The sequence below is a fragment of the Lissotriton helveticus genome, chromosome 12 (genome assembly GCF_964261635.1).
Source record: "Lissotriton helveticus chromosome 12, aLisHel1.1, whole genome shotgun sequence".
In the NCBI taxonomy this organism is placed as follows: Eukaryota; Metazoa; Chordata; class Amphibia; order Caudata; family Salamandridae; genus Lissotriton; species Lissotriton helveticus.
Window position 1 is genome coordinate 681,654,431 of NC_136073.1, and position 23,712 is coordinate 681,678,142.

Here is a 23,712-nt window from a genome sequence, read left to right on the forward strand (position 1 = left end):
TTTACTTTATACATATAAATTCTTTCACATCAAGCATACTTATTAAAATAAGAATACCTTTTGTACCGGAAAGTTCACTCTTCAAAATAAATCTACTCGCAAACCCAAACAGACGGAAAAAAAAACTTCTCCTATAACGACTCATCACATAATTATAGTTAAAAGCAAGAGCTGCTTTTTTATACTTATCTCCGTGCAGCAGCAAAAGGGAAGGAAGAGAAAGAAGTGTTCTGCTATTGGAATTCTAAGATATAAAGTTTTATTTATTTGAAGGGGCTGCTGTGTATGGAGCATTAAAGAGGTAATGCAATAATATTAGCCTCCGGTCTTGCCATAAAATCAGTACCCTATTTAAACATGTCCCCTTGAGTCGGGACTTTAAACAAGTACACTGAAAGAAGTAACCTTTCTTGGTGCAATCATGAACTTCAAACTCTCAACCCATAACCAAGTTAAAGTGACCAGAAATTCTTCCTTCACAATAGGAACTCTTCAGCATATCTTCTGTTACCTGAGCTTATCACACAGGATGCTGACTTCAAATTTGCAAGTATTGTCACATGTTAATTACCCCAATTGCCTCCACATGAGACTTCCTTAAAACTAGACAAGCTACAAAAATTAAAATGAGGTAACAAGACAAGTCATACTCTGTAGTAGACAGGATCACATTAGCTGGTCCCTCAAAGCTCTAACCTGGCTACAAGTAGCAAGAAGAATCTCTTACAAATCACTCTGTCCCACACAAGGTGTGTCGTGTGGGCGTATCTTCCTTTAGTCCGCACACAAACTGTACAGTCAAAAGGGAAACTAAAATCCAAAATGGCTCCACTCCTGATCATCCTCCACTTTATATATGGAGGAAACTTCTCTGTGAAGACATGCAAGTTCTGGACCTGTTCCAGAAAGAAAATAATAATCACCGCTCCCTAAAATTCAGTAAAGCAGTAAAGACCTGACTGTTCCAAAGATAATGGTAGAACTGTCCATTAAACTACAAGTTGACCCTGTTTTGTGTACACAACCAGGTATTATATCCCTAAAATCCATTCTCGTTAACGCTGGAGACCAACCCCGAGACTCGTGCTAGGCACCAGAAGTAACCACGCCCAGGTGACACTCCCACCAACACCTTCCTCCAACCATACACAAGAGAGTAACTAATATATATATATATATATATATATATATATATATATATATATATATATATATATATATATATATATATATATATATATATATAATGATACAAACATGTATTATGCACAGTTGGTGCAATGCAAGATTTATTCACACACACATTCCCACAAACACACTAGTGTAGCACAGATCAAGATTATGCATGTTACCAAAACCCATAAAGACCAATACATCTAAACAGACGTGCACATTTCCCTCACCAGTAAGGGCTACGTAGAGCAATGTCAGCACACAAAAGCAGAGAACAGGTATTAAAAGGCATAGGCAGCCAAACCCTTAGATGTGAGGATGACAAGATGTGGCAAACTCCATTGCCACCGATCGCCTGTGTGCAGTTATTCAGTGCAAGTTAAATGCACTGACACTAGTACTTCTCTGACGATTCTTGATGACAGAACAGGCTGTTTCCTAGTACTGGTTCTAACCTGGGGCGGCCCCGTTCACCCTTGTGGACCACAGCTGACTCTCTTTGTCCTGGTCCCCTTCTCTCCCTATGTCCCAATGAAAGGTCATTCCACACAGCACCCTAGATGACAACTTTGGTAATTGTGCTGATCTGGCTGATTTGTTTGTTTATTTATTTACTTGAATGTATGTATTCATTCAGTTTTACTATTGCATGAATGTGACTTTGAAAATGGTGTTAGAGCGCTGTAAAAAAAAAAGCTCCTTAGAAACATAATCTTGGATACAAGGGAATAATCGCCATGAAGCATCATTTGGCACTTGAGTCCTATCCAGGGTCAGAACAAATGAGCGCGGTTTACAGACTGTGGTGAATAAGTGGGAGGGCGAACCAAATATTTAAGGGAAGAACCAAGCCCAACAGCATATTTGGGTTAGAGAGCTAGCCTTCTGGCTTTCCAAGAATAGACCCCTACCACCTACCATAGATGGCCGTATCCTAAATGTTCGAAGGGTGGGGTGGCTCGGCCGCAGGACTAAAGATATATCAGGCGATCTGTTTATCGTTAACTTTAGGAGTACCCACGTAATTCCATTTCTCAGAGGCTGGCGTCCACAAGTTGGTGATGACCCTATTGTAACGTGGGAACTCTCTGACTTTTTTCCTAAAGCCCGCCCTAGCATTAATGTGACACCTTTGCTACCCAGGCCTAACAATATCCCTCTCGGGGCCGGACAAACCTGCTAGGCGTTGAGTCTTTGATCTCCGCTGGGAGATATGCTCCATTGTCTTACCTTGATGGAAATGATTGACTCATTGCTGGGCAGGTTCTATGTAATACAGGGGAAAAGGGGGGTTTCGCACCAGCTGATATGGGTACGGAGGTTTCATCCATTGCTCAGTGTTCTGAACCTAGTATTAGTGTTAGTACAACAACGGCACAAGATAATATCTCATCCATTTCCCCAGTTACTGCGCCAGCCCAGCTCGCGGTAATAAACCCCCATTTGTTGGACTCCGCCTACACTAAGTGTGTAGGTTGGAACATAGCTGGGCTTGAGTCCCGTTTGTGCATCCCTGATTGGGTGGATTTTATAGATCAAGGGGATGTTTGGTCCTTTAAAGAAACATGGGCACTTTTGCCGGTGTTCCGGGTGGGGTTTCTAAATTTTAGTAAACCCGCTACAAAAGGACAAAAAGGGCGCCCCGCTGGAGGGCTGACAACTTGGGTTCGCCAATGTGAGGGTGTATGGGCTGAGGAAGTTGCCATAGACAGTCCAGATATATTAATAATTAGGATTAGATCTTCCAAAGGCTTAAATATCCTTTTAGTTAATATTTATGTTAGGGGCCTCCAGGGTGGAAGGGTTTCACCAACCCTTCTCCTCCTGGACGACTCCTCTCCTTTTCCGGAAAAAATTGAAAACGCTGCTGTTCCCAAAATAAAGTCCCCTCCCCCTCTGGTCTCCACAAATGCTACAGCGTGGGGATGCCTCCGGGTCACCAGGCGCTCTATAAATCGCTAAATAAATAAATAAATAAATGTAACTGAAGAGGGGTATATGGTTGTGTTGGGGGATTTTAAGTAAAAATAGAGAGAGAGGGACCCCTTGGAATAGTCAAGGGAAATAGGGTATTGAACCTAAAGAAATGAAACCATTCCCTTGAAACATATACTGGATCTAGCTATAATCTAGCTATAAAGCATTCATTGATAAAATCACAAAAACATAAAGTGTTATTCCAAAAGTACAAAAACATTTATTAAAAATGACAAAAATAAAAACCAATTCACAATTATCGTTAATACATTTCATAAAAAGCACATAAAATTATTCGTAAACTACTAAAATAGTTGGACAATTTCTTGTGACCTACACAATATAACAGACAGACTAAAGTTGCAAAACATGAAAATTGTTAGATACGGGGTGTACATTCAATACTGCAATTTGATCTCTCCCTAGTCTTGTACACTGAGACTTGTATATCGACAGGGGAAGAGGAGATTTGAATTGTACTGGGTTAGGCGTCGACGCGTTTCGGTGGTTGTGCAGTATTGATCTTCCACCTTTTTCAAGACTACAAATTCGATGTCTGTCTTGTTTCAGGGTCTTTGTAAATATCCTGTGTTAACGAATGTCGTTGCAAAATTAATATAAGCCACCGCGGTGGATAGTTGAATAACTTCTCACAGCTGTCAGCAGTGTTTCATCTTCAGATGTAGATGGTGTCGTTTAATATTTAAAAGTTCTATTAATTAGGGTTTAACACGTGAAGTTGATTGTCCTTATTGCCGCAATCACATAGGAATCATGTATATTGCTTCTGGGCGTCTGGGTGGAAAACCTCAGAAGGAGAGCAATTCACTCCTTCGAATGCGGATCAATCACGCTGCCTCGGGGTTTCCGGTTTGGAGGATTTTAATACATGCTTTGAGCCCCTGGGTATTGAAGAAGGGGTCCCTTACAGAGGAAGAAGACATGTCGTGGGGAATACCACAGCTCGAGTTACCACCAATTGGGAAATGGTCTTGCTCCGCCACATTTATCAAGGGGTTGTGCCTAGATCAGGGCCTGAGAGCAACTAATGGTAGGGTAAGATCAGACAGGAAGGGTAGGCACACATTCAACAACGGCAGACACAGCAGTCGCATCGACTACATTTTAGTCGATGTGCAGCTGTGGGTTGCAGTTGTTGACATGGAAATCATTGAACGCCCCGAAAGTGATCATGACCCGCTTGTATTGGCTTTAAGGGACCTTAGCTTTCAAAGGACCAAGAGTTGTGAGTCAAACGTAGTCCCAGCTGAGGTTACCCTAAGTAACGATATGAGAAGGGTGCGCTGGCCTAAAATTGCTGTGGATGAAGGGTCGAGAAAGGAGATTAGATCTTTAGTGTCCAGCTCTTTGGAGTTTTTGGATAATTGTGGGTCGCAGGACGAGATTAATGCAAATCTTACAAGTATACATACCAATTTGTTTCTGGGCCTCAAAAAGCTGTTTATTAAGACTATCCCTAAACAGGTCAGGAAGATGAAGCCTAGAGTAGTCACATGGTATGATGATGAGTGTCGACGAACACAAGGGGACTTGGTTTTAGCTATCAAATCTAAAAACCATGGTCGAATTAGGTCCTGTAGAAAAGTTTACAATGAAGCTAAACATAAGGCTAAAACTAATTGGGATGAGGACCCGTGGTTAACTCTGACCGAAGCTTGTGGCTATCGAAATATGCAACAGTTTTGGCACCTACTAAAATGGGGGAAATGCCAGGATGATCACCCTAGCCCAGCACATGTTGGTCAACAACAGTGGGTAAGCTTCTTTGAGGAACAATTCAGGAGTAACAATGTTGTTTTGGTTGATCTCCCATGCTCCGTTTCTGAGGAATCACTCACGTTTTCTATCTCTGAGTTTAGAAATATTATGAAAACAATCCCGAGAGGTAAAGCACCTGGCCCCGATTGCATTCCGGCTGATGTATTTCTGCAGGATCAGGATCTCTGGGCTCTGTATATCCTCCATCTGGTAAATGCACTTGCTTCTGGAGCGAAGGTCTCAGATTCCTGGTACGGGGCAGAAATTCTACCAATTTATAAGAAAGGGGATCGCTCGGTTCCCTCAAACTACTGACCGATCAGCCTCATCGATGCGGTGCAAAAAATAACAGCCCGCCTCGTATTAGGTAGGATCCAGGAATGGATTTATGATTTTGATATTCTCACACCTATGCAGGCAGGTTTCCGGTCCCATGTGAGCACTCTTGACCAAGCATTCCGTTTTGTGCTCCTATATTGGAAGACAGTTGTTTTTGGGAAGGGCAAGCTTTACGCAGCCTTTGTGGACCTAAGGTCCGCATTTGACCTCGTTCCTAGGTCCAAGCTGTGGGAATGCCTATTGAAACTGGGAATGCCTGCTGTTCTTGTGCGACTTTTAGTGAATTTACATGCCCACACTTTTGCACAAGTACGTTGGGGTAAGCCTGGGGAGGTTACGGATAGATTTCCAGTTGCTAAAGGTGTTAGACAAGGGTGTGTTTTGGCCCCTACTTTGTTTTCCCTATTTATTAATGGGGTCACCAATTATTTTGTGAACCACCCCACGGATGCTCCTACACTGGCGGGGATGAAAGTACCTCTGCTCATGTTCGCGGACGACACCCTGTTAATATCCCAGACGAGGCAGGGTCTCCAGCAGGCCCTGTCAAGATTTGAGTTGTTTTGCCGCGAGCATGAGCTGGAGATCAACGTATCCAAAACAAAGTTTATGGTGCTGAGAGGAACATCTCCAACTGCTGCCAGGGTTACAATGGGTGGCACCACCCTTGAGCAGATTACGTTATTCACATACTTAGGTGTCACTTTTAGTGAAAACCTTAGTTGGAAACCGCAAGTCGAGCTCTTGGCACTAAAACATGCACAAATAGGAGGAGCCCTCCTCAAAGAACATAAAAGTTCTTACACCCGGCCAATGTCCCCGCTCATGAAAATCTATGGCACAAAAATTTTGCCCTCTGTTCTGTATGGAGCAGAGCTCTGGGGCTTCAGTAATCTGGATCCCCTAAAGGTAGCCCAAAATAAATTTCTCAGGGCGGCGATTGGACTACCGAAATGAACTCCGCGCATCCCGCTCTTGTACGACCTAGGGTGCCAACCAGTGGAAGACCTAGCGAGATTCAGACCCCTAGCATTTTGGCGGCTCTTGTGGACCACACCAGAGCTACTGCTCTACGCCAAAACATGTCTAGAGGTAAGGGATTTCCTGGGCTCTGACAATATAGGATGGTTCAAAGGGGTAAGATCTACTCTGTGCGCCATGGGGCTTGGTGAACTATGGCATAACCCTGACTCGGCCACCTTTCCTCCCAAAAAAGAGCTGAGAAATCTATACTGGGAATGGGTTGTTGGTAAAAGACACTCGGAAATGACAGGAAGTTCCCTAACAACGACATTTGTTCTTCTGAAGGATGTCTCTTCCTTTGAACTGTACTGGGATGTCATCACCAAGCCCCTGGATCGCAAACTTTTCCATCAACTGAGAGTTGGCTCGTTACCACTGAGGTGCCTAACTACATCATGGGGTAAGGGAGGGCCAGAGCACTGCCCACTGTGTATCAGGCAGGGTGAAACTGTATCTCATTTTCTCTTTGTATGCCCCCTGTATGTTGCCCCTAGAAAAAAGTGGCTACGTCCACTATGTAGAAGTCTGGGCACTCGTTCAGCATCTACAGCCTGTAGAATCCTATAATCTGATCTATCGCCCTTGATAGTAATAGGGTTGCAAAATATCTTGGTTGGGCTTGGATTCTACGCTTGAGGTTGATTAACTCGCATCAAGGTCCCAGTTAAATAAGCATCAAGGTCCCAGTTAAATAAGCTACAAGGTCCCAATTAGACTGTGACATCCTGTAATAACTGTTTTTTTATTACGTTTAACTTTTAACTCTGCAAATGAAGTCGTGTATAAATGATTTAATTCTGTCTTAGTTCATGTTTTTAACTTCATATTAATTTATTTTTTAAACAACTATCCGTGCACTTTAGAAATTGAGACATAATGTTGGATGTGTAGCATGTCTTTTAAGATGAACAATCGAATAAAGACTTCTTTTGACTTGACTTGACATATATATATCGTCTGTGAGCAAGGGCGGATGCCCGAAACGCGTCAGATTCGTTAAGCTCAACTTTTAATAAAACTTGGTGCCTTCATCTATATTGGATTCGTGTGGTTTTCCTGGGTCGTCTTTGCACGGAGCTTTGGGAGGCTGCAGCTGCTGCATATATATATATATATATATATATATATAATATGATACAAACATGTATTATGCACAGTTGGTGCAATGCAAGATGTATTCACACACACATTCCCACAAACACACTAGTGTAGCACAGATCAAGATTATGCATGTTACCAAAACCCATAAAGACCAATACATCTAAACAGACGTGCACATTTCCCTCCCCAGTAAGGGCTACATAGAGCAATGCCAGCACACAAAAGCAGAGAACAGGTATTAAAAGGCATAGGCAGCCAAACCCTAGATGTGAGGATGACAAGATGTGGCAAACTCCATTGCCACCGATCGCCTGTGTGCAGTTATTCAGTGCAAGTTAAATGCACTGACACTAGTACTTCTCTGACGATTCTTCATGACAGAACAGGCTGTTTCCTGGTACTGGTTCTACGCCTGGGGCGGCCCCGTTCACCCTTGTGGACCACAGCTGACTCTCTTTGTCCTGGTCCCCTTCTCTCCCTATGTCCCAATGAAAGGTCATTCCACACAGCACCCTACATGACAACTTTGGTAATTGTGCTGATCTGGCTGATTTGTTTGTTTATTTATTTATGTACAGGAATTTTATATAGTCATTTACTTGAATGTATGTATTCATTCAGTTTTACTATTGCATGAATGTGACTTTGAAAATGGTGTTAGAGCGCTGTAACAAAAAAGGTCCTTAGAAACATAATCTTGGATAAAAGGGAATAATCGCCATGAAGCATCATTTGGCATTTGAGTCCTATCCAGGGTCAGAACAAATGAGCGCGGTTTACAGACGGTGGTGAATAAGTGGGAGGGCGAACCAAATATTTAAGGGTAAGAACCAAGCCCAACAGCATATTTGGGTTAGAGAGCTGGCAACAAAGGGCCTGGATGAAATCTAAGTCCCCACTGGCCCTCATATGTATGTCCATAGAACCGGCTGCGTGCCCTCTCCCTCAATTTCTATATCCACTCCGCCGGAAGGTGCGCCAGCTTCCTATGAACAAAAGGATGCGCATCCCACCTCATCGTTTATAAAGACAAGAGCAGGGGACTCGACTTTTGTCCTAGGAGGCCACCGCGGGCACTTCCAAAGCTGCCGAGTCTTTCTGCCACCTCTTGCCTCTTTCTTCTATCTGCCTCCACTATCTATCGTTTTATCTCACTCGTGCACGTCATTGTTCATCCCTCCTTGCTCCTATTTCACTTTTTTCCCCCCGTCTTTCTCTTGTCGATGTTTTCGCCCTTGTCTGACCATAACTCCTGTTCTGGGTAAAAGCCTGAAGATGAACAACAAATCCCGCTTCTCATAAATTATTGCCAGTGCCCACCCCAGCACGCATTCCAACCCTAGCGGGATCACACCTGCAAGTGCGGTGCACGCACCCTCTTCCGCGACACCAGAGCGCGTGATCAGGTACCTCTTCCCTGGGGATATTCTTAAACTGAGTGAATTGAGGCTGTTGCAACAGGGGCTCATTCTCCATGTGTTCAGTCTTTAAACTCTATGGTACAATTGGTAACATGCGAACACTAGACTAGGGTTCCTGGTGTTAAACAGGCACAAACCACTCCGTTCATACTGAGCACAGCAAAATAACACGGGTCCCTGATTCCGCTGGTGGTGTTTAGACCATTGTGCCCTGTCGGGGAGGAGGCTGGAGACAGAACCGACCCCTACGACAGAACAAGGCACACTCCTGCGTCTGCAAGGCGCTCTTCAAAGAGTGCGCATCCTTGGGTGGCCACATACCTGTCCTTCGCTGCCTTCCAGGCGCAGGAGGCCCAGCACAACGAGGGCTAAAACTCTCAGCATCATGGTGTAGGCTTCTCCTCAGCAGCAGCAGCAGACGTGGGGTCCAAGGTTACTGGTAGCACCGTAGCGCCTCGTGGCGCTCTCCCCGGCTGCTGGGGTCCGTCGGAACTCCCCGGAGACAGGACTTGTAGCAGTTAGGCGCTTTGAGGTACAGTGGTCTCAACTAATAAGTCCTCAGTGGCTAGGAAGGCATGAAGGTGCTAGAGATGGAATTCTCCGCGCCAGACACTCCAAAGGACGTTGTCGTCTTTTTGTTGTTTCTTCAAGCTTGACCCCAGAACTCTGCTCCGGCTGGAAACGTTGATCTGGGACCCAGCCACTCCAAGTGTGCTAGGTCAGCGAGGGCTTCCCTTGGCTTTTATACCGCAGTGCGGAGTGACAGCCCAGTCATGACTGGCAGTGCTGCCGGGGCGTAGGTTTGGCGCCCTTTCTAGGGTGGGCCAGAGGACACTCGTCCATGCCTCCTTTCTCCACCTTTCTCCACCTCACTCTGTTCCCTAGTTATGCTTGGAAATTAGCTTGGTCAGGCCGCCAGAGAGAAACCGCCAACCTCCCGCTCTGACTCTGAGAGGGCTTTCAGAGGCTCCACGGTTTGTTTACCTTTTATTTTCCGAACTCAGAATAACGAAATGGCTCGTGTTTTGCATTTCTGGGCGCGAGCAGGCATCCTGCATCTCAAAGTTCCCTTGTGTTGCTGTGTTTGAAATGGTGGTCTGTGTAAACATCCAAGCACCTATATAGAGGTACATACAGACTATCTCTTGACACACCGGCAGTGAGGCCCATAAACAAAAATATAAACATCCTCAGATTTCGATTGGCTTAGCCTTTTTATCACAACAATCAATACTTTACAGATAATAAAAGGACAGACACTTCATCGTCAGACATACCTATGTATGCATGGAGTCCCATGCTAAGAGGCGCATTGAACGGTTGAGCACCAATGTAAACATACATCCACACCAGGACGTCCCAGCAGACCAACATTTAAACATGTGGCACACCACACACACATAGAGGTGGCTGAGCCAACAAATTAACAAGGAGAGCTAAGCCGAGCCAAGGGGTTGTGTGATGGAATAACGCATGCCTCAACAACGCATGCCGAAACCACGTAGTGTCAACCATGACTGTGTCTTTACCACGCTTGCCTTTACCATGCAATTTCATGGTAAAGACATGATTGGTAAAAGGACATGTGTGGTAAAGATCACACCTCTGCCCTAAAATTCGGCCTTCCTGTTGTGTATTCTACCCGCTACACCCATATAAACAAACCAACCCCTATCATGAGCCTTAAAACCCAACCCTCTAGCTAAACAAAATAACTCCGTCCTAAGCAGTCTCGCCCTGAGCCCTTAAAACTACTCCCTAGCCCTGAAAACTGCCACTTCCCACCTGCCCTGATCCCTAAAAACTGCGCCCTTAGGCCTGAAAACTGCCCTTACCTGCCCTGAGCCAGAAAACTCAGCCCCCTAATAGATAATTAGACCCCAGCCCCCCCTCCCTGAGCCCTAAAACCAGCCCCACCCCCTAAAACCTCCCCCACCTCCCTCCAGCCCAACTGCCCCATAGGTCTGAAAACTGGCCCTTTCCTGCCACCTTTCCTGAGCTATAAAACTCAGCCCCCTAAAAACGACTCCAACCCCAGCCCCTCCTCCCTGAGCCCTAAAACCAGTCCCCACCCCCTAAAACCTACCCTCACCCCCCCCCCCCCGACCCCATCCCAACTTATCCAGCCACATCCCGGTCTGTCCTTCCTGTTTCATGCCTTCCTGTTCCTCTTCAATCCGCTGAGACAGCTAGAACGCCAACTGCCTTAACCATGAGGCATCTGCGTGGTTAACGCCGTTTCCCGAGCCAAGGGTCTGGCTTGGCGTTAAGAGCCAGTGCATCGAGCTTGGAAAATATTTGGTAGCTAACATCAAATTAAAATATTAAGGAGCCTATCAATTTTTTTTAAACTGTATTTCTTTAAGATGTGGAAAAGTTTCAGTTTAGTACATCAGAATGTATTTGCATCGAGAGGTATTTATTAAAAGTGAGAAACATTCCTGCCAGCTTCGACTTCACCAGACTTACGATGATGCTCCTAAGAAGCAATTTAGTTGTCATGAGTACCCTATATATGGCCTAAATTCTTATTACGGATAGAGAAACATTATATTAAATCAAACCAAGAGGTTTTTATACAGCGCACATCCTGAAGTCAAGCGTTTGAATGTGCTCTCATGTGATAACCAAGGCCACCAAAATTATGCATTAGGGGAAAGTCAAAATTATGCGGCAGGGTTGACTAAATTATGTAGTAAAAAAATCCAAATTATGTACCGTAATTTGACACATTCTGTAACAGTATTACTTCATTTTTCTGTAATTTTTCACATGGTAACACTGTCAGTGAAAATATTTCACCTCATTAGCATACGTTTGACAACTAAATACAGCAAAGAGCAACTGAAAAAAGACTAGTCAACATTTGTAAAGTGCTTTAGGCTGTGTTGGACGGAAAAAGGAATAGATGATGGACGGAATGCTGAACAAATCAAACATTTACCATCAGTCGCAGATATGGGTTAAATCCATGATTTTTTTGCTCACCACGCCATTCCAGTTTGGACCCAGCCATATGTAAATCAGTCTCGACCATGCTCCCCATGGTAACAGTCCAGCTCAAACTGCCAGGCCAGGTGCTCGCTGGACCAGAAACAAGCATCCTGGGTCCAGTTTCAGGGTATCACCGCTCATCAGCCTGGTCAACTTCCAGTGACATATCAAGCATGTGGCTGGGTCCCATCCATCATCTGTTCAGCAAGAAGTATTGTTACAGAGTTGCCTCTCATGCGAGACAAGAGATGGGCACGCGCAAGAATCGGACTGGCAATGTGGAGGCGCGCGTGAACAGGAGATGTTCACGTGCGTGGGGCTCAGCTCACTCCCTCTCTCCCCCTCCCTCCCTGTCTACGCGCACGCTGCACAGGAGATATATACGCGCGCATCGCGTGCTTTCACTCCCCCCCCCCCCCCCATCGACTCCACGGAGAAAGCTTGTTTTAGCTGTTGTGTCCCTGAGGTACTTTAGTGTTTTTCTTTATTCAGTTCAACGGTCTCCGGATTTGCGCCTGGAAGGGGGCGCGCGGGCAAAGCCGCCTTCTTGGAAAAACAAGCCTCTGACGGCACAGGTGTCACTGTTCTCACAGGTGGACACAACAGCGGTTCTAAGTGCTGCTTTTAGCCGGAACCGTCGTAGACAGCGCCTATTATTAAATTTATAAAGCGCCTGGTTAGACTAACTAGTGTGTCCCCGCGCTATAACTAGCCCCTATTGACTTGTTCCGCCAAGATCTTTAACGGCAGATCAGATGTCCTTTGGGAACAGAAAGGTTTTTAACTCTTTGCGGAAGGCCTGCTCTGATGTTTCCAGGCGTAGCTTCTGTGGTAGTTGATTCCATTGCTGGGCAGCCAGGACTCTGAAGGAGTGTCCACCCATTCTCACTCTGCTAAATTTGGGAACAGCTACTCGTCCAGTCCCGCACGATCTTAACTGACGGGTAGGGTGATAGGAGCTTAACAGATTACGGAGATAGGTGGGTCCTTTCCCCTGTAGAATGCGATGTCCTACACAGAGGGCTTTGAATTTCACTCGTTCCCTAATAGGTAGCCAGTGCAGGGATTTGAGTGCTCTCTTAGAAGAGGCCCTCCTCGGCAGCAGGAGAACCAGCCGGGCCGCCGCATTCTGTACCTGCTGTAGCCTATGAATGCATTTTGCACTGGCCCCCAAATACAGGACGTTACCATAGTCCAATCTGGACGAAATGAGGGCATGCACCATGGTTTTTCTGGCAGGTAGGGGGAGAATATCCAACGTCTTCCTCAAAACTCTCAGGATGCCAAAGCAAGTCCCTGCCAGCTGTTTCGTCTGTTGCTCGAAAGATATTTTATTGTCGAGCCATACCCCCAGATTTCTCACTGGGTTACTGGGGGCCGGTAGGGGACCCAGCTCAGAGGGCCACCATGACGAGGTCCATACTGATGGCTCCTTTCCCACAATCAGAACCTCCGTCTTATTGCCGTTGGGCTTGAGGCAATTACTTGCCATCCATGCAGCAAGCTGCTGCAAGCACAAGGTGAAATTCGTGGCAGCCAGCTCCTTTGATTGTGTCAGGGTTACAACCAGTTGTGTGTCGTCTGCATAGGTCACGGCCCTTACTCCAAAAGAGTCCGTTATTTTTGCCACGGGAGCCACACACAGATTAAAAAGAGTCGGGCTCAAACTAGACCCTTGCGGCACTCCCTGTTTTAAACTAATGCTTTTAGAGCGAAATGACCCCTGTGCTACTTGAAAGCTTCGATCAGACAAGAAGGATTTCATCCAATCCCATGCCTTACCTACCACTCCTACCCTCTTCAGACACTGTAGCAGTGTGTGGTGGGCTACCGTGTCGAAGGCGGCACTGAGATCGAGCAAGATCAGTGCTGCCGTTTGACCATCGTCAGCATATTTCCTTAAGATCTCAGTTGATACCAGAAGTGCTGACTCTGTTGAGTGGAGGGGGCGGAAACCCGATTGTGTGGGGTGGAGTAGTCCATTTGTCTCAATATGAGCAGACAACTGGTTATTCACTACCTTTTCCGCAATTTTGGCAAAGTATGGCAGGAGTGAAATGGGTCGTAAGTTCTCAAGATGTTCAAAGCTCAGGTTGGCCTAGAGTGAGCGGCTTCGTGGCGCTGGCCGGTCGTCAGGGAACGGGAGGACAGGAGCGTCTCAGAAGTATCCTATTCGGCAGACCTGACCCCGGCGGCACCGGAATCTGAATCCGCTGGGTTAAATGGTGAACTTGCAGTAAACCTGCCCCCTCCAAGGCCGGGCATTAAATAGTCAAGGCCATCTGAGCAGGAGGCTGTCTCGGAGCGGGAGGCTGTCTTGGAGCGGCGCGGTCTCCTGCCAGACCCGTCTCGGCCACTCTCCATTTCACTGATGCCCTGCCAAAAACCCCATTTAACGCCTTCACTCCTTGCCAGGCACAACAGCTCTTGGTTGATGCTCGGTGGGTCAATGCACTGGGTACTGCCAGTGTAACGTCCACGGGAAACCACCCCATCCCGGCAATTTGTGTGCTTGGGCGGAACAATCTATTTCGGGAGCGCCTCTGAAAATAGTTAGCAGCACTTTCTTCAAAGTGCTGGACAGAACGCTCTCACTCTTTCCTGCAGCGGGCCTATTTTCATGGGAGGACAGGGTCAACGACCTGGGGATTTATTTTCACCCATAGCACCCCCCACCCCCCTCTCCTTGTGCTGTGGGAATCTGCGAGCAGACAGTTGGGTTAAGTGGGGTTTGGTGGCCCCCGAGCTGTCATCATGAGGGTGTACGTCACTCGGTGTCGGTGGCACTGACTGGGCGGGCGATTCATACACGTTTTGGAGACGGTAGTTTCAGTTCAGAACCTGCCGCGTACCAGGCACACAGACACACCCCTACCACACAGAAACACACACACACCAAACATTGACAGACACACGGATACGAATGAGCACAGACACGCAACAAAGTCAGACATGCACACCCACACACAGGCGCACCCCACACACAGGCGCACCCCACATAAAACACCCAAGCACAGACACGGACACACACCGCACACAAATACACCCCATCCATTGACAACAAATTCAAGTGCCACGCACAACTCAGGGGCACGCAGTTACACCACAAAGACACACACTTGGATGAATACATACCGGATGGGGACACCGTATCTCACCGGACAGAGGCATCACAGACCAGGCGCTGTTCTTTCAAGGCAAACCGACCAACTACTTGCCGCACCCGCTTCGCGGGTGCCGCTTCGCGGGTGCCGCTTCGCACAGGAGTGCGTGGAGAAACGTTTTCCGGGGAAGAGGAGCAGTAAGGCGGCGGCTTGGGCGTGAGGCTCAGCGGGGCTGCGAGCGTGCGGGGACTCCAGCAACCAGGAGTCCCTGCGAGACCGGTGAGCCACCATCCGGTCCGCTCTCCCTGCTGGCCCGCCCCCGCACACCTGAGGCTTGTAAAGGCGCCCTCCACCTTCACTTGTTGGGACACCGTATCTCACCGGACAGAGGCATCACAGACCAGGCGCTGTTCTTTCAAGGCAAACCGACCAACTACTTGCCGCACCCATTTCGCGGGTGCCGCTTCGCACAGGAGTGCGTGGAGAAACGTTTTCCGGGGAAGAGGAGCAGTAAGGCGGCGGCTTGGGCGTGGGGCTCGGCGGGGCTGCGAGCGTGCGGGGACTCCAGCAACCAGGAGTCCCTGCGAGACCGGTGAGCCACCATCCGGCCCGCTCTCCCTGCTGGCCCGCCCCCGCACACCTGAGGCTTGTAAAGGCGCCCTCCACCTTCACTTGTTGGGACACCGTATCTCACCGGACAGAGGCATCACAGACCAGGCGCTGTTCTTTCAAGGCAAACCGACCAACTACTTGCCGCACCCGCTTCGCGGGTCCCGCTTCGCACAGGAGTGCGTGGAGAAACGTTTTCCCTGGAAGAGGAGCAGTAAGGCGGCGGCTTGGGCGTGAGGCTCGGCGGGGCTGCGAGCGTGCGGGGACTCCAGCAACCAGGAGTCCCTGCGAGACCGGTGAGCCACCATCCGGTCCGCTCTTCCTGCTGGCCCGCCCCCGCACACCTGAGGCTTGTAAAGGCGCCCTCCACCTTCACTTGTTGGGACACCGTATCTCACCGGACAGAGGCATCACAGACCAGGCACTGTTCTTTCAAGGCAAACCGACCAACTACTTGCCGCACCCGCTTCGCGGGTGCCGCTTCGCACAGGAGTGCGTGGAGAAACGTTTTCCGGGGAAGAGGAGCAGTAAGGCGGCGGCTTGGGCGTGAGGCTCGGCGGGGCTGCGAGCGTGCGGGGACTCCAGCAACCAGGAGTCCCTGCGAGACCGGTGAGCCACCATCCGGTCCGCTCTCCCTGCTGGCCCGCCCCCCATCCACCACGCCCCTATATCACGACATCAGACTCCCGCAGCGCGGGACGCAGCTCGGGGCGAAGACCGGGCTAAGAGCGGGCCGTTTGAGGCCGTTCGAGGTCTAAGCGGTCTGGTCTGGGCCCCTCCTCTTTCGCTCTAGTTTTGCCATCTTCTAAACCCGTATTGTCCTATCCTACTGTCTACACTGGTAGTCTACATTATTCCATATGTGCAATCGAGCTAGCCACAGCAGGGCTGCTAAGGGGGGGTTGGTACACAATGGTCCTATGGATGATTTTATTACACGCACAAACATCGCCATAGACCAAGAGATTACCAAACTTCAAACTCGAGTTTCCCTTGACTTGGCGGCTGCTAGGAAATTGTCCCTAGATTTTGCTAACTCCAAGAAATCTTCCCTAGGCCACATAGCATTAGCCATTACTCCGAAGCGTCTGAACAACCAACACTGTGTAACAACGCTGGCGGATGTCCATGCCACCCCGGTTTTGCCTATCCGTTCACCACTCTTGTGTCCCGTACCTTTGTCTGTAAGCCCGTCCCCATCCGTGGTTAGCCCTCACCATCAACTTACCCCCATTCCTCATTCCCCAGATATTTCCGATGCATCCACCTCCTATGGCACCTTCACTAGAACTAAGGTCAATCTGCACAAAAGGAAGCGTGCCCCAAAGTCGGCTTTCTCACGTAAGAAGGCCAAAATTGTTGGGGCACACCCACTCAATGTTGCTAATATCCCTGTGAATGACAGTATAGGAGGGCATGGTACCCCGTTACAGGCGCGTCGGGGTATTGATAATGATGGCGTAGCACCCGCAGCCACTAAAGGAAGCATTCCGAAAGAGAAAGCAGATCTCTATCTTAAGGACCAGGAGGGGAGGGAAGGGGAATTTATAGGAGTTGTTTGGGAAACCTTAAAAAGTCTCCTTTCTCCCCTGGATTTAAGACTTTCTCGTATTGAGAACCATCTACTAGAGATGGAAAAAAGCATCATAGCCTTGGCTAATCTTGGCTTACGAGGTCTTGAACACCAAGGTCTGATAGAGAATAATATAGCTCCACAGACTCTAACCCCTCCCCCCACAGCCCCGCTTAGTTTAACTTCTCATCCATCTGCCACAAGCCCTACACAGCCTATCCCTAAACCTCGTACCAAGGGAGTCGCAATTAAAAACCCTGCACCCCTGTCTGGGGCTGATATCTCAAAGGCATCCACTTCACAAACTTTCACTCGTACCAATACGGCTCCTCCTAGGAGGCAGAATCCTAGTAGTACCTCCCACCGTTCCACTCATGGCTCACAAAACATTACTTCCATCCGGCCCATCTCGGGCTCACATAATAAGAGCAATTTTCGAGGGGGGTATATCGATCTTCCTCCAGAAGCCAATGACTACGTGGTGGTATTGACGGGTGTGCCGGAGGCAGTGAAGGGCCATCATGAAAATCATTGGTCCTTAAAGAACAAGGTCATGCATTGGCTCAATACGCACAGACCGATTCCTAATGGCCGGATAGCCAGAGTTAAAATGGTGCGTAGAGTTTCCTGGGTGGGTTCCTCACGGAAATCCTTACCAGGCGATTGCATAGTCGTGACGTTTGAAGACTCACATACGGCTAATCATATTTGTTCATGGGTTGCTGAGGATGAGGGTTTATCCATTGCCCCGAGGCCACTGTCCTTTTTTTATCCACCCCGAGATGTATACTCTCACGGGGGCAATTGGCCCATGGTTCACCATCAGCCCAGATGGGGGTATTATACCAAAGAGCACAATCCAACTAGAAGCTGGTTTGGGATAACAACCTCGAACAGATACGACTGTCTCGAGGATGTGGATTGACTGCCCAAGCCCCCTGAGATGGTATCACCCTCTATGCTTTCCGCCCCTCAGGTGGAAGTTGGCTCTCTTCCTGTGTTGACTACCCTTGTTGGGAATAGCCCTGCCCCCCTTATCCCACTTATGGAAGAGGCTTTGGCAGCACAGGGGGCGCTGCATTCTCTTAATACTAATAGTGTTAATACAATTGCCTGCGAGACAGTCGCTGTTCTGACGTCCCTTACGACTCCTCTCCAGTAGTCCCTGCTTGTCGGCTTTAACACTGACCCCCCTGTCCTTGCCCCTTTAACCTGCAAGAGTTCCACGGATAATTCCCGGCTGAAGATCTTAAGTTGGAATGTGGCAGGGCTCGCACGGAATATCGATAAGCCAGATTGGATCTCCCTTGTTGACCCTTTTGGGATCTGCATCCTACAAGAAACTTGGTGCTTGGAGCCCCTCCACAGGGTAGGTTTTACGACCTACACCGTGCCAGCATCCAAACCACAGGGCAGCAAAGGCCGCCCATCGGGTGGCCTTCTTATCTGGGTCAGTATTGCTCTGGGATTATCTATAAGACAGATAAACACCCACTCTCCTGACCTCATGAGACTCACTATACAGTGTCCCGGGGGCAGGAAGTTAGAAGTGTTTAACCTTTATCTAAGGGGGGCCAGGGGGGGGGGAATTCCTTGCTATCCTCAACTGGAGTTGAAGAGGAGCTTAGCGCCTGCAATATTGACTCTCTTGTTGTCCTGGCTGGAGACCTTAACTGTTGTTTTGAACCGTTAGCCAGCGAAGACATCCTGGACATCTGGGAAGACGATGTTAAGAGAGGTATTCCTTTGCTCGCTCTTGATCCGGTTAAAAAATGGACCCAGAGTGTTATTGATCTCAACTCACTCTGTTTAGAACACGATCTTAGAGCCACCAATGGTCGATCTAAATCAGATTCTGGGGGTGCGCACACCTATAACAGGGTGGGTCACACCTCTAGAATTGATTATATATTGCTAAATCATAATCTATGGCAGTACTTCCGTGACATGGAAGTCTTACAAACATCCGATAGCGACCATAATCCCTTGGTCCTAACCCTCACCCTTCCGTGGGAAGAAGGGAATTTAACTTCGTCTCGATCCTTCTGGAAATCTTCCCACGAAGTTGTACCATCTAATTGGGGTAGGCGATTAAAATGGGCTAAGGTTGTTGCGGACGAGGGGAGATTGGCTCAAGCTGAGATCATAATGTCAAACGTAAAGCGCCATCTTGGCGCATCAGACTTTTCTAACGATGTCCTTACGGCATTCACAGAGACCATCGCAACCCTGAGTAATTTGTTTATAGTCCCTCAGGGTAGGGCCAAGGCTTTTGGGAGAACGGCATCCAAGGGTAGAGACCAATGGTACTCCTCTGCTTGCCGTGCTGCTAAAAGTGAACTTATCCGGGCGGTGGAAATTAAAGACTCAGTTCAAATCAGACTCGCTAGGAAAAGTTACAAAAAAACCCAAGCTGTGGCAAGGGAAGCTCATGAAACCAATTTTTGGAGAGACCTAATGGACGCTAGCTCCAAAAAAGATACGAAGGGTTTCTGGGATTTGCTCAGAGGTAGGGATAGGCCTGTCGACTCCCAACTGACTTGCAACATCACAGGGGAGGCCTGGTTTGCGCATTTTTCCAAGCTCTACTCCATTCCATCAGGGGTTCCAGGACAGAATAGGGGTCCCAGGCATAGAGTGTCGACCGTTAATACAGACAATGACCATACCTTTGCACCCAAGGAGGTTGAAGGAGCAATTAGGTGTCTTGTTGCTAACAAGGCTGCAGGTCCAGACGGTATCCCGGGTGATCTGCTTTGGGTTAACATAGAGGTGTGGAGCACACTCATCGCCCTACTTCTGAATGAGGTCATGTCTGGTGGATATTTTCCGGACTCGTGGATGGGCGCGGAAGTTGTCCCGATTTTTAAAAAAGGCTGTAGGGACGACCCTGCTAACTATCGTCCTATAAGCCTGCTTGATTCTACCCAGAAGGTTGCAGGCAAAGTAGTCCTAGGAAGGATCTTGCAGTGGGCCGAAGAAAATCAGGTTCTGTCTGACTTCCAGGCCGGTTTTAGATCAGGAACAGGCACTATTGAACAGACATTCCGATTTTTAATGCTCTATTGGAAAGTGGTCGTACTTGGCAAAGGCAGTCTGTATCTCACATTCATAGACCTGCGGACTGCCTTTGACCTAGTCCCACGTGACCAATTGTGGGATGTCTTAGAGGGTTTGGGTATCCCCCCGTACTTGCTGTCTTTGCTTATTAAGTTCCACGAAAGCAACTTTGCACAAATCAGATGGGGCGAACAGGGCCAAAAAACATCGCGCATCTCTGTAGACAGGGGTGTCCGCCAGGGCTGCGTCCTAGCCCCCACTCTGTTTTCACTCTATCTAAACGGAGTGGTGGAGCATCTTCTTAAACATCCAGCAGACGCACCCTCCCTGGCGGGCAGGAAGATACCAACTCTCCTGTTTGCAGATGATACCCTGCTGATTTCGAAAACTCCGGTAGGCCTTCAAACGTTGCTTTCTAGGTTCCAGGGCTTTTGTGATTCCAGGGGTCTGGTGATTAACATAAGCAAGACCAAATTCCTGGTCTTGAATCCCCCCAGGAAGCCAGTCCATCCTCCAACCCTAGATTCAGTCCCACTTGAAAGGGTAAGGGAATTCGACTACCTAGGTATTCGACTCTGCGACTCTATGAGTTGGAAGGCTCACCATCAAAAAATCATTCTGACTCATAGGAGGGTTACAGGGGCATTATTAAAAGAACATCGCGCCTCACCCCTCAAACCCATTGGGGTGATATTAGATATTTACAGGGCAAAGGCGGTGAGTGCGGCGCTGTATGGGGCTGAACTGTGGGGTACGCAGAGATTTGATGCCTTGACCCACCTTGAGAACAAATTTCATAAAGAGTTAATGAGGCTACCTCACAGCACTCCCACTCTCCCTCTGTTATTTGACGCAGGTACACGTCCCATATCCGAGCAAGTAAAGCTACGTCCTCTCTTATTGTGGGCTCGAATATGGAATGTACCAGAACTCTCAAGTTACGCAGAAGCCCTACGTGAACTCCTCTCAACCCCGGGCTGGCATATGGTTGGATGGCTCACGGAAGTAAAGCGCCTCCTTTGTGAACTGGGCTTGGGAGACGCTTGGGCCAACAGAACATCCCCACCTAAACAGCTGCTAAAGAAAATATTTTGGTCTTGGGTGGCAAACGACAGAGCGAGTAACTCCAAACTATGCAGATCTGCCGTTGAGTTCTTGCTTATTAAAGATCTCCCTTTTAGAGAACCTTACCTGGACTTGATCTCCAACCCGATGGATAGGTCATTGTATTTTAAATTTAGGGTGGGAGTTCTGCCTCTAGGAATGTGGACTGGAAACCACCTTGGCAAACTATATCGTCCTGCCCTTTTTGTGTCAATAGGGTCGAGTCTATTGCCCATCTAATGTTTGAGTGCCCAGCGTATGTAGCACCTCGCCGTAGATGGCTGAAATCTCTTTGCATAAGTCTGGGCACTCGGTCACACTTGGAGGCTCTACAGATTTTAAGATCGGACGCTCGTCCTGTGTTTGCATGCTGCCTGGCAAAATTTCTGGGCTGGGTTTGGAGGATAAGATCTGTGAGGAAATTGCTCCTCCAGTAAGGCTATCCTCCTAGACTTAACTTGTTTAACCATCTGATGCTTTGTTTCCCATCCCTTACCATTTTACCAATGAGTGTATATTACTGTTTATTGTTCAAAATGTTTAGAGGGTCTAATTGCCAAATTGTTTTATATTTTTATCTGGTTTTTGTACTGTAATGCTTTTATGAAATGATAAATATTTCGAAATAAAGCTATACAACAACAACAACAAGAATACATACCATCACAAACCATGCCGAATCACCTACGCATGCAGACATCCCTCATAGAAACACACCGCAAACATTGACAACTGCTTAAATACACAGAGATACAACAGGTGCACATATATATCACAAAGACAAACGAACAACACGCACAACAACATTTGGCGCACACCTCGCCGGATCTAAACACGCACACACACCAGGTACAGACACACATAGCCAGGCGTGACAAAGGCACGCACCAGGGCGCGCTCACGCACTTCCAACATGTCCACGTAGACTCACCAGACGGTCTTCGTACACCTGCAGACACATCATACACACACACATATCACACACTGCACACTGAATGAAAACACACAAGTACATTGGCGCAGATCCGTGTCTAAACATGCACCCAACGTGCACGCACCCATGTGCAGGGTCTTAAAAACACGGTCAGTAACAATAAAATATAAGTTGTGTTTAGTTATACAGTGAAGAACACACTGGCACCTATAACCATATAGTCACTTCCTTATATTAAGGGCAGATGCATGCATCCCTATAATTTTTATGAGGCAAACACACGTACACAAATAGACAACGACACACAGCCACAGGCATGCATACGCAATCACGTTGACTCATGGACAGACACACAGACATCACACTGACAGACACGCACACACACGCATCCCTGCAAAAGACACACAGCCTCCTGGAAAATGCCCTCTGCCGCTCCCCCTTTGAGGACCTCACCGTTCTGTCCCTCTGGGGGGGGGGGGAGTGGGGCAGAGACACACAGCCCCTCCCAGACAGGTAGAACTGTGTCGGGGACCCCAGAGCTGAGGCCGTTTATAAAGTGATCCCGCACCTGGGTCCGCTGCTGCTGTAACCCGCAGAAGTGACAGTCGAAACACAGCGGACGTAACACGCATGCTCTCTCCTCGTGGGGATGCTGAGAGGGGAGGATTGTTAGGCTCGAATCGTTCCTTTAGTGCCACAAATAGTTAGTTAAGGAGGGTGGGTTCTGTTAAGTTAAAAACAAAAAACTCCGGCACCTGGGAGAGGAAAAATGAAAGAACCTCATAGAGATTTTTTTTGCGTTTTCTTTTGTCCCGTGAAAGTGCTCCAGTGACAAGTGAGCTCGTGGCAAGAAGCTCCGGGGGGACTTTTTAACGCTGCGCAATATCGTCCATCATCTAAGTACACTACATTCGTGGCCTTACAAAGGTTTCATTTGCCCTGAGAGAAGTAAGTCAAAGGAAGCCCCGCCCCTCGCTGGATAGTTAGACAGCCGTAATTGGGGTGTGGTGAGCTTCTTACACGTAGCCAACACTGCTTCTGCTGCCGCAATGACAACTATGCCACTGCACTACACAGTTCATTTTCCCGCCCAAAATGTACTTTTTAGTCACCGTCATCTGGTCAAAAAATGACGTACCCAATTGTTTAACTGAAATTAATAGATGCTCTAAATCCTGCACAATTTGAACCAACATGCCTAGTGCATATACAGTGATAAACAACACACACAACCACACACACAACCACACATACAACCACACACACACCACACACACAACCACACTATCAGTGCACCCTTTCACCAGAAACAGACACCATCAGTCGTCAGTGCACACTTTCACCGGGCACAAACACCACCAGCCTTCAGTGCACGCTTTCACCAGGCACAAACACCACCAGCTGTCAGTGCACGCTTCCACCAGGCACACACCACCAGACGTCAGTGCACGCTTTCCCAAGGCACACACACACCACCAGCCGTCAGTGAGCGCTTTCACCAGGCACACACACCACCAGCCG

At 48.0% G+C, this 23,712-nt stretch overlaps 2 protein-coding genes across 6 annotated transcripts in view; one reads left to right on the forward strand and one right to left on the reverse strand.

Annotated features, from left to right (window-relative positions):
• LOC144799178 (fibulin-7-like) overlaps positions 1 to 9,668 on the reverse strand; it is a 231,877-nt gene extending 222,209 nt beyond the window's left edge. Inside the window, exon 1 of one of the 2 annotated variants that reach the window (XM_078670427.1) lies at positions 9,135 to 9,668. In XM_078670427.1, coding sequence (XP_078526553.1) covers positions 9,135 to 9,200 — 66 coding nt within the window. In that variant the 5' untranslated portion in view covers positions 9,201 to 9,668. The remainder of the gene's footprint in view (positions 1 to 9,134) is intronic. The other variant, XM_078670428.1, reaches the window with a different exon arrangement.
• The window catches only part of LOC144799177 (C-type lectin domain family 18 member A-like), a 901,971-nt gene that overhangs the window by 446,639 nt on the left and 431,620 nt on the right, over positions 1 to 23,712 (forward strand). The window lies entirely within an intron of this gene.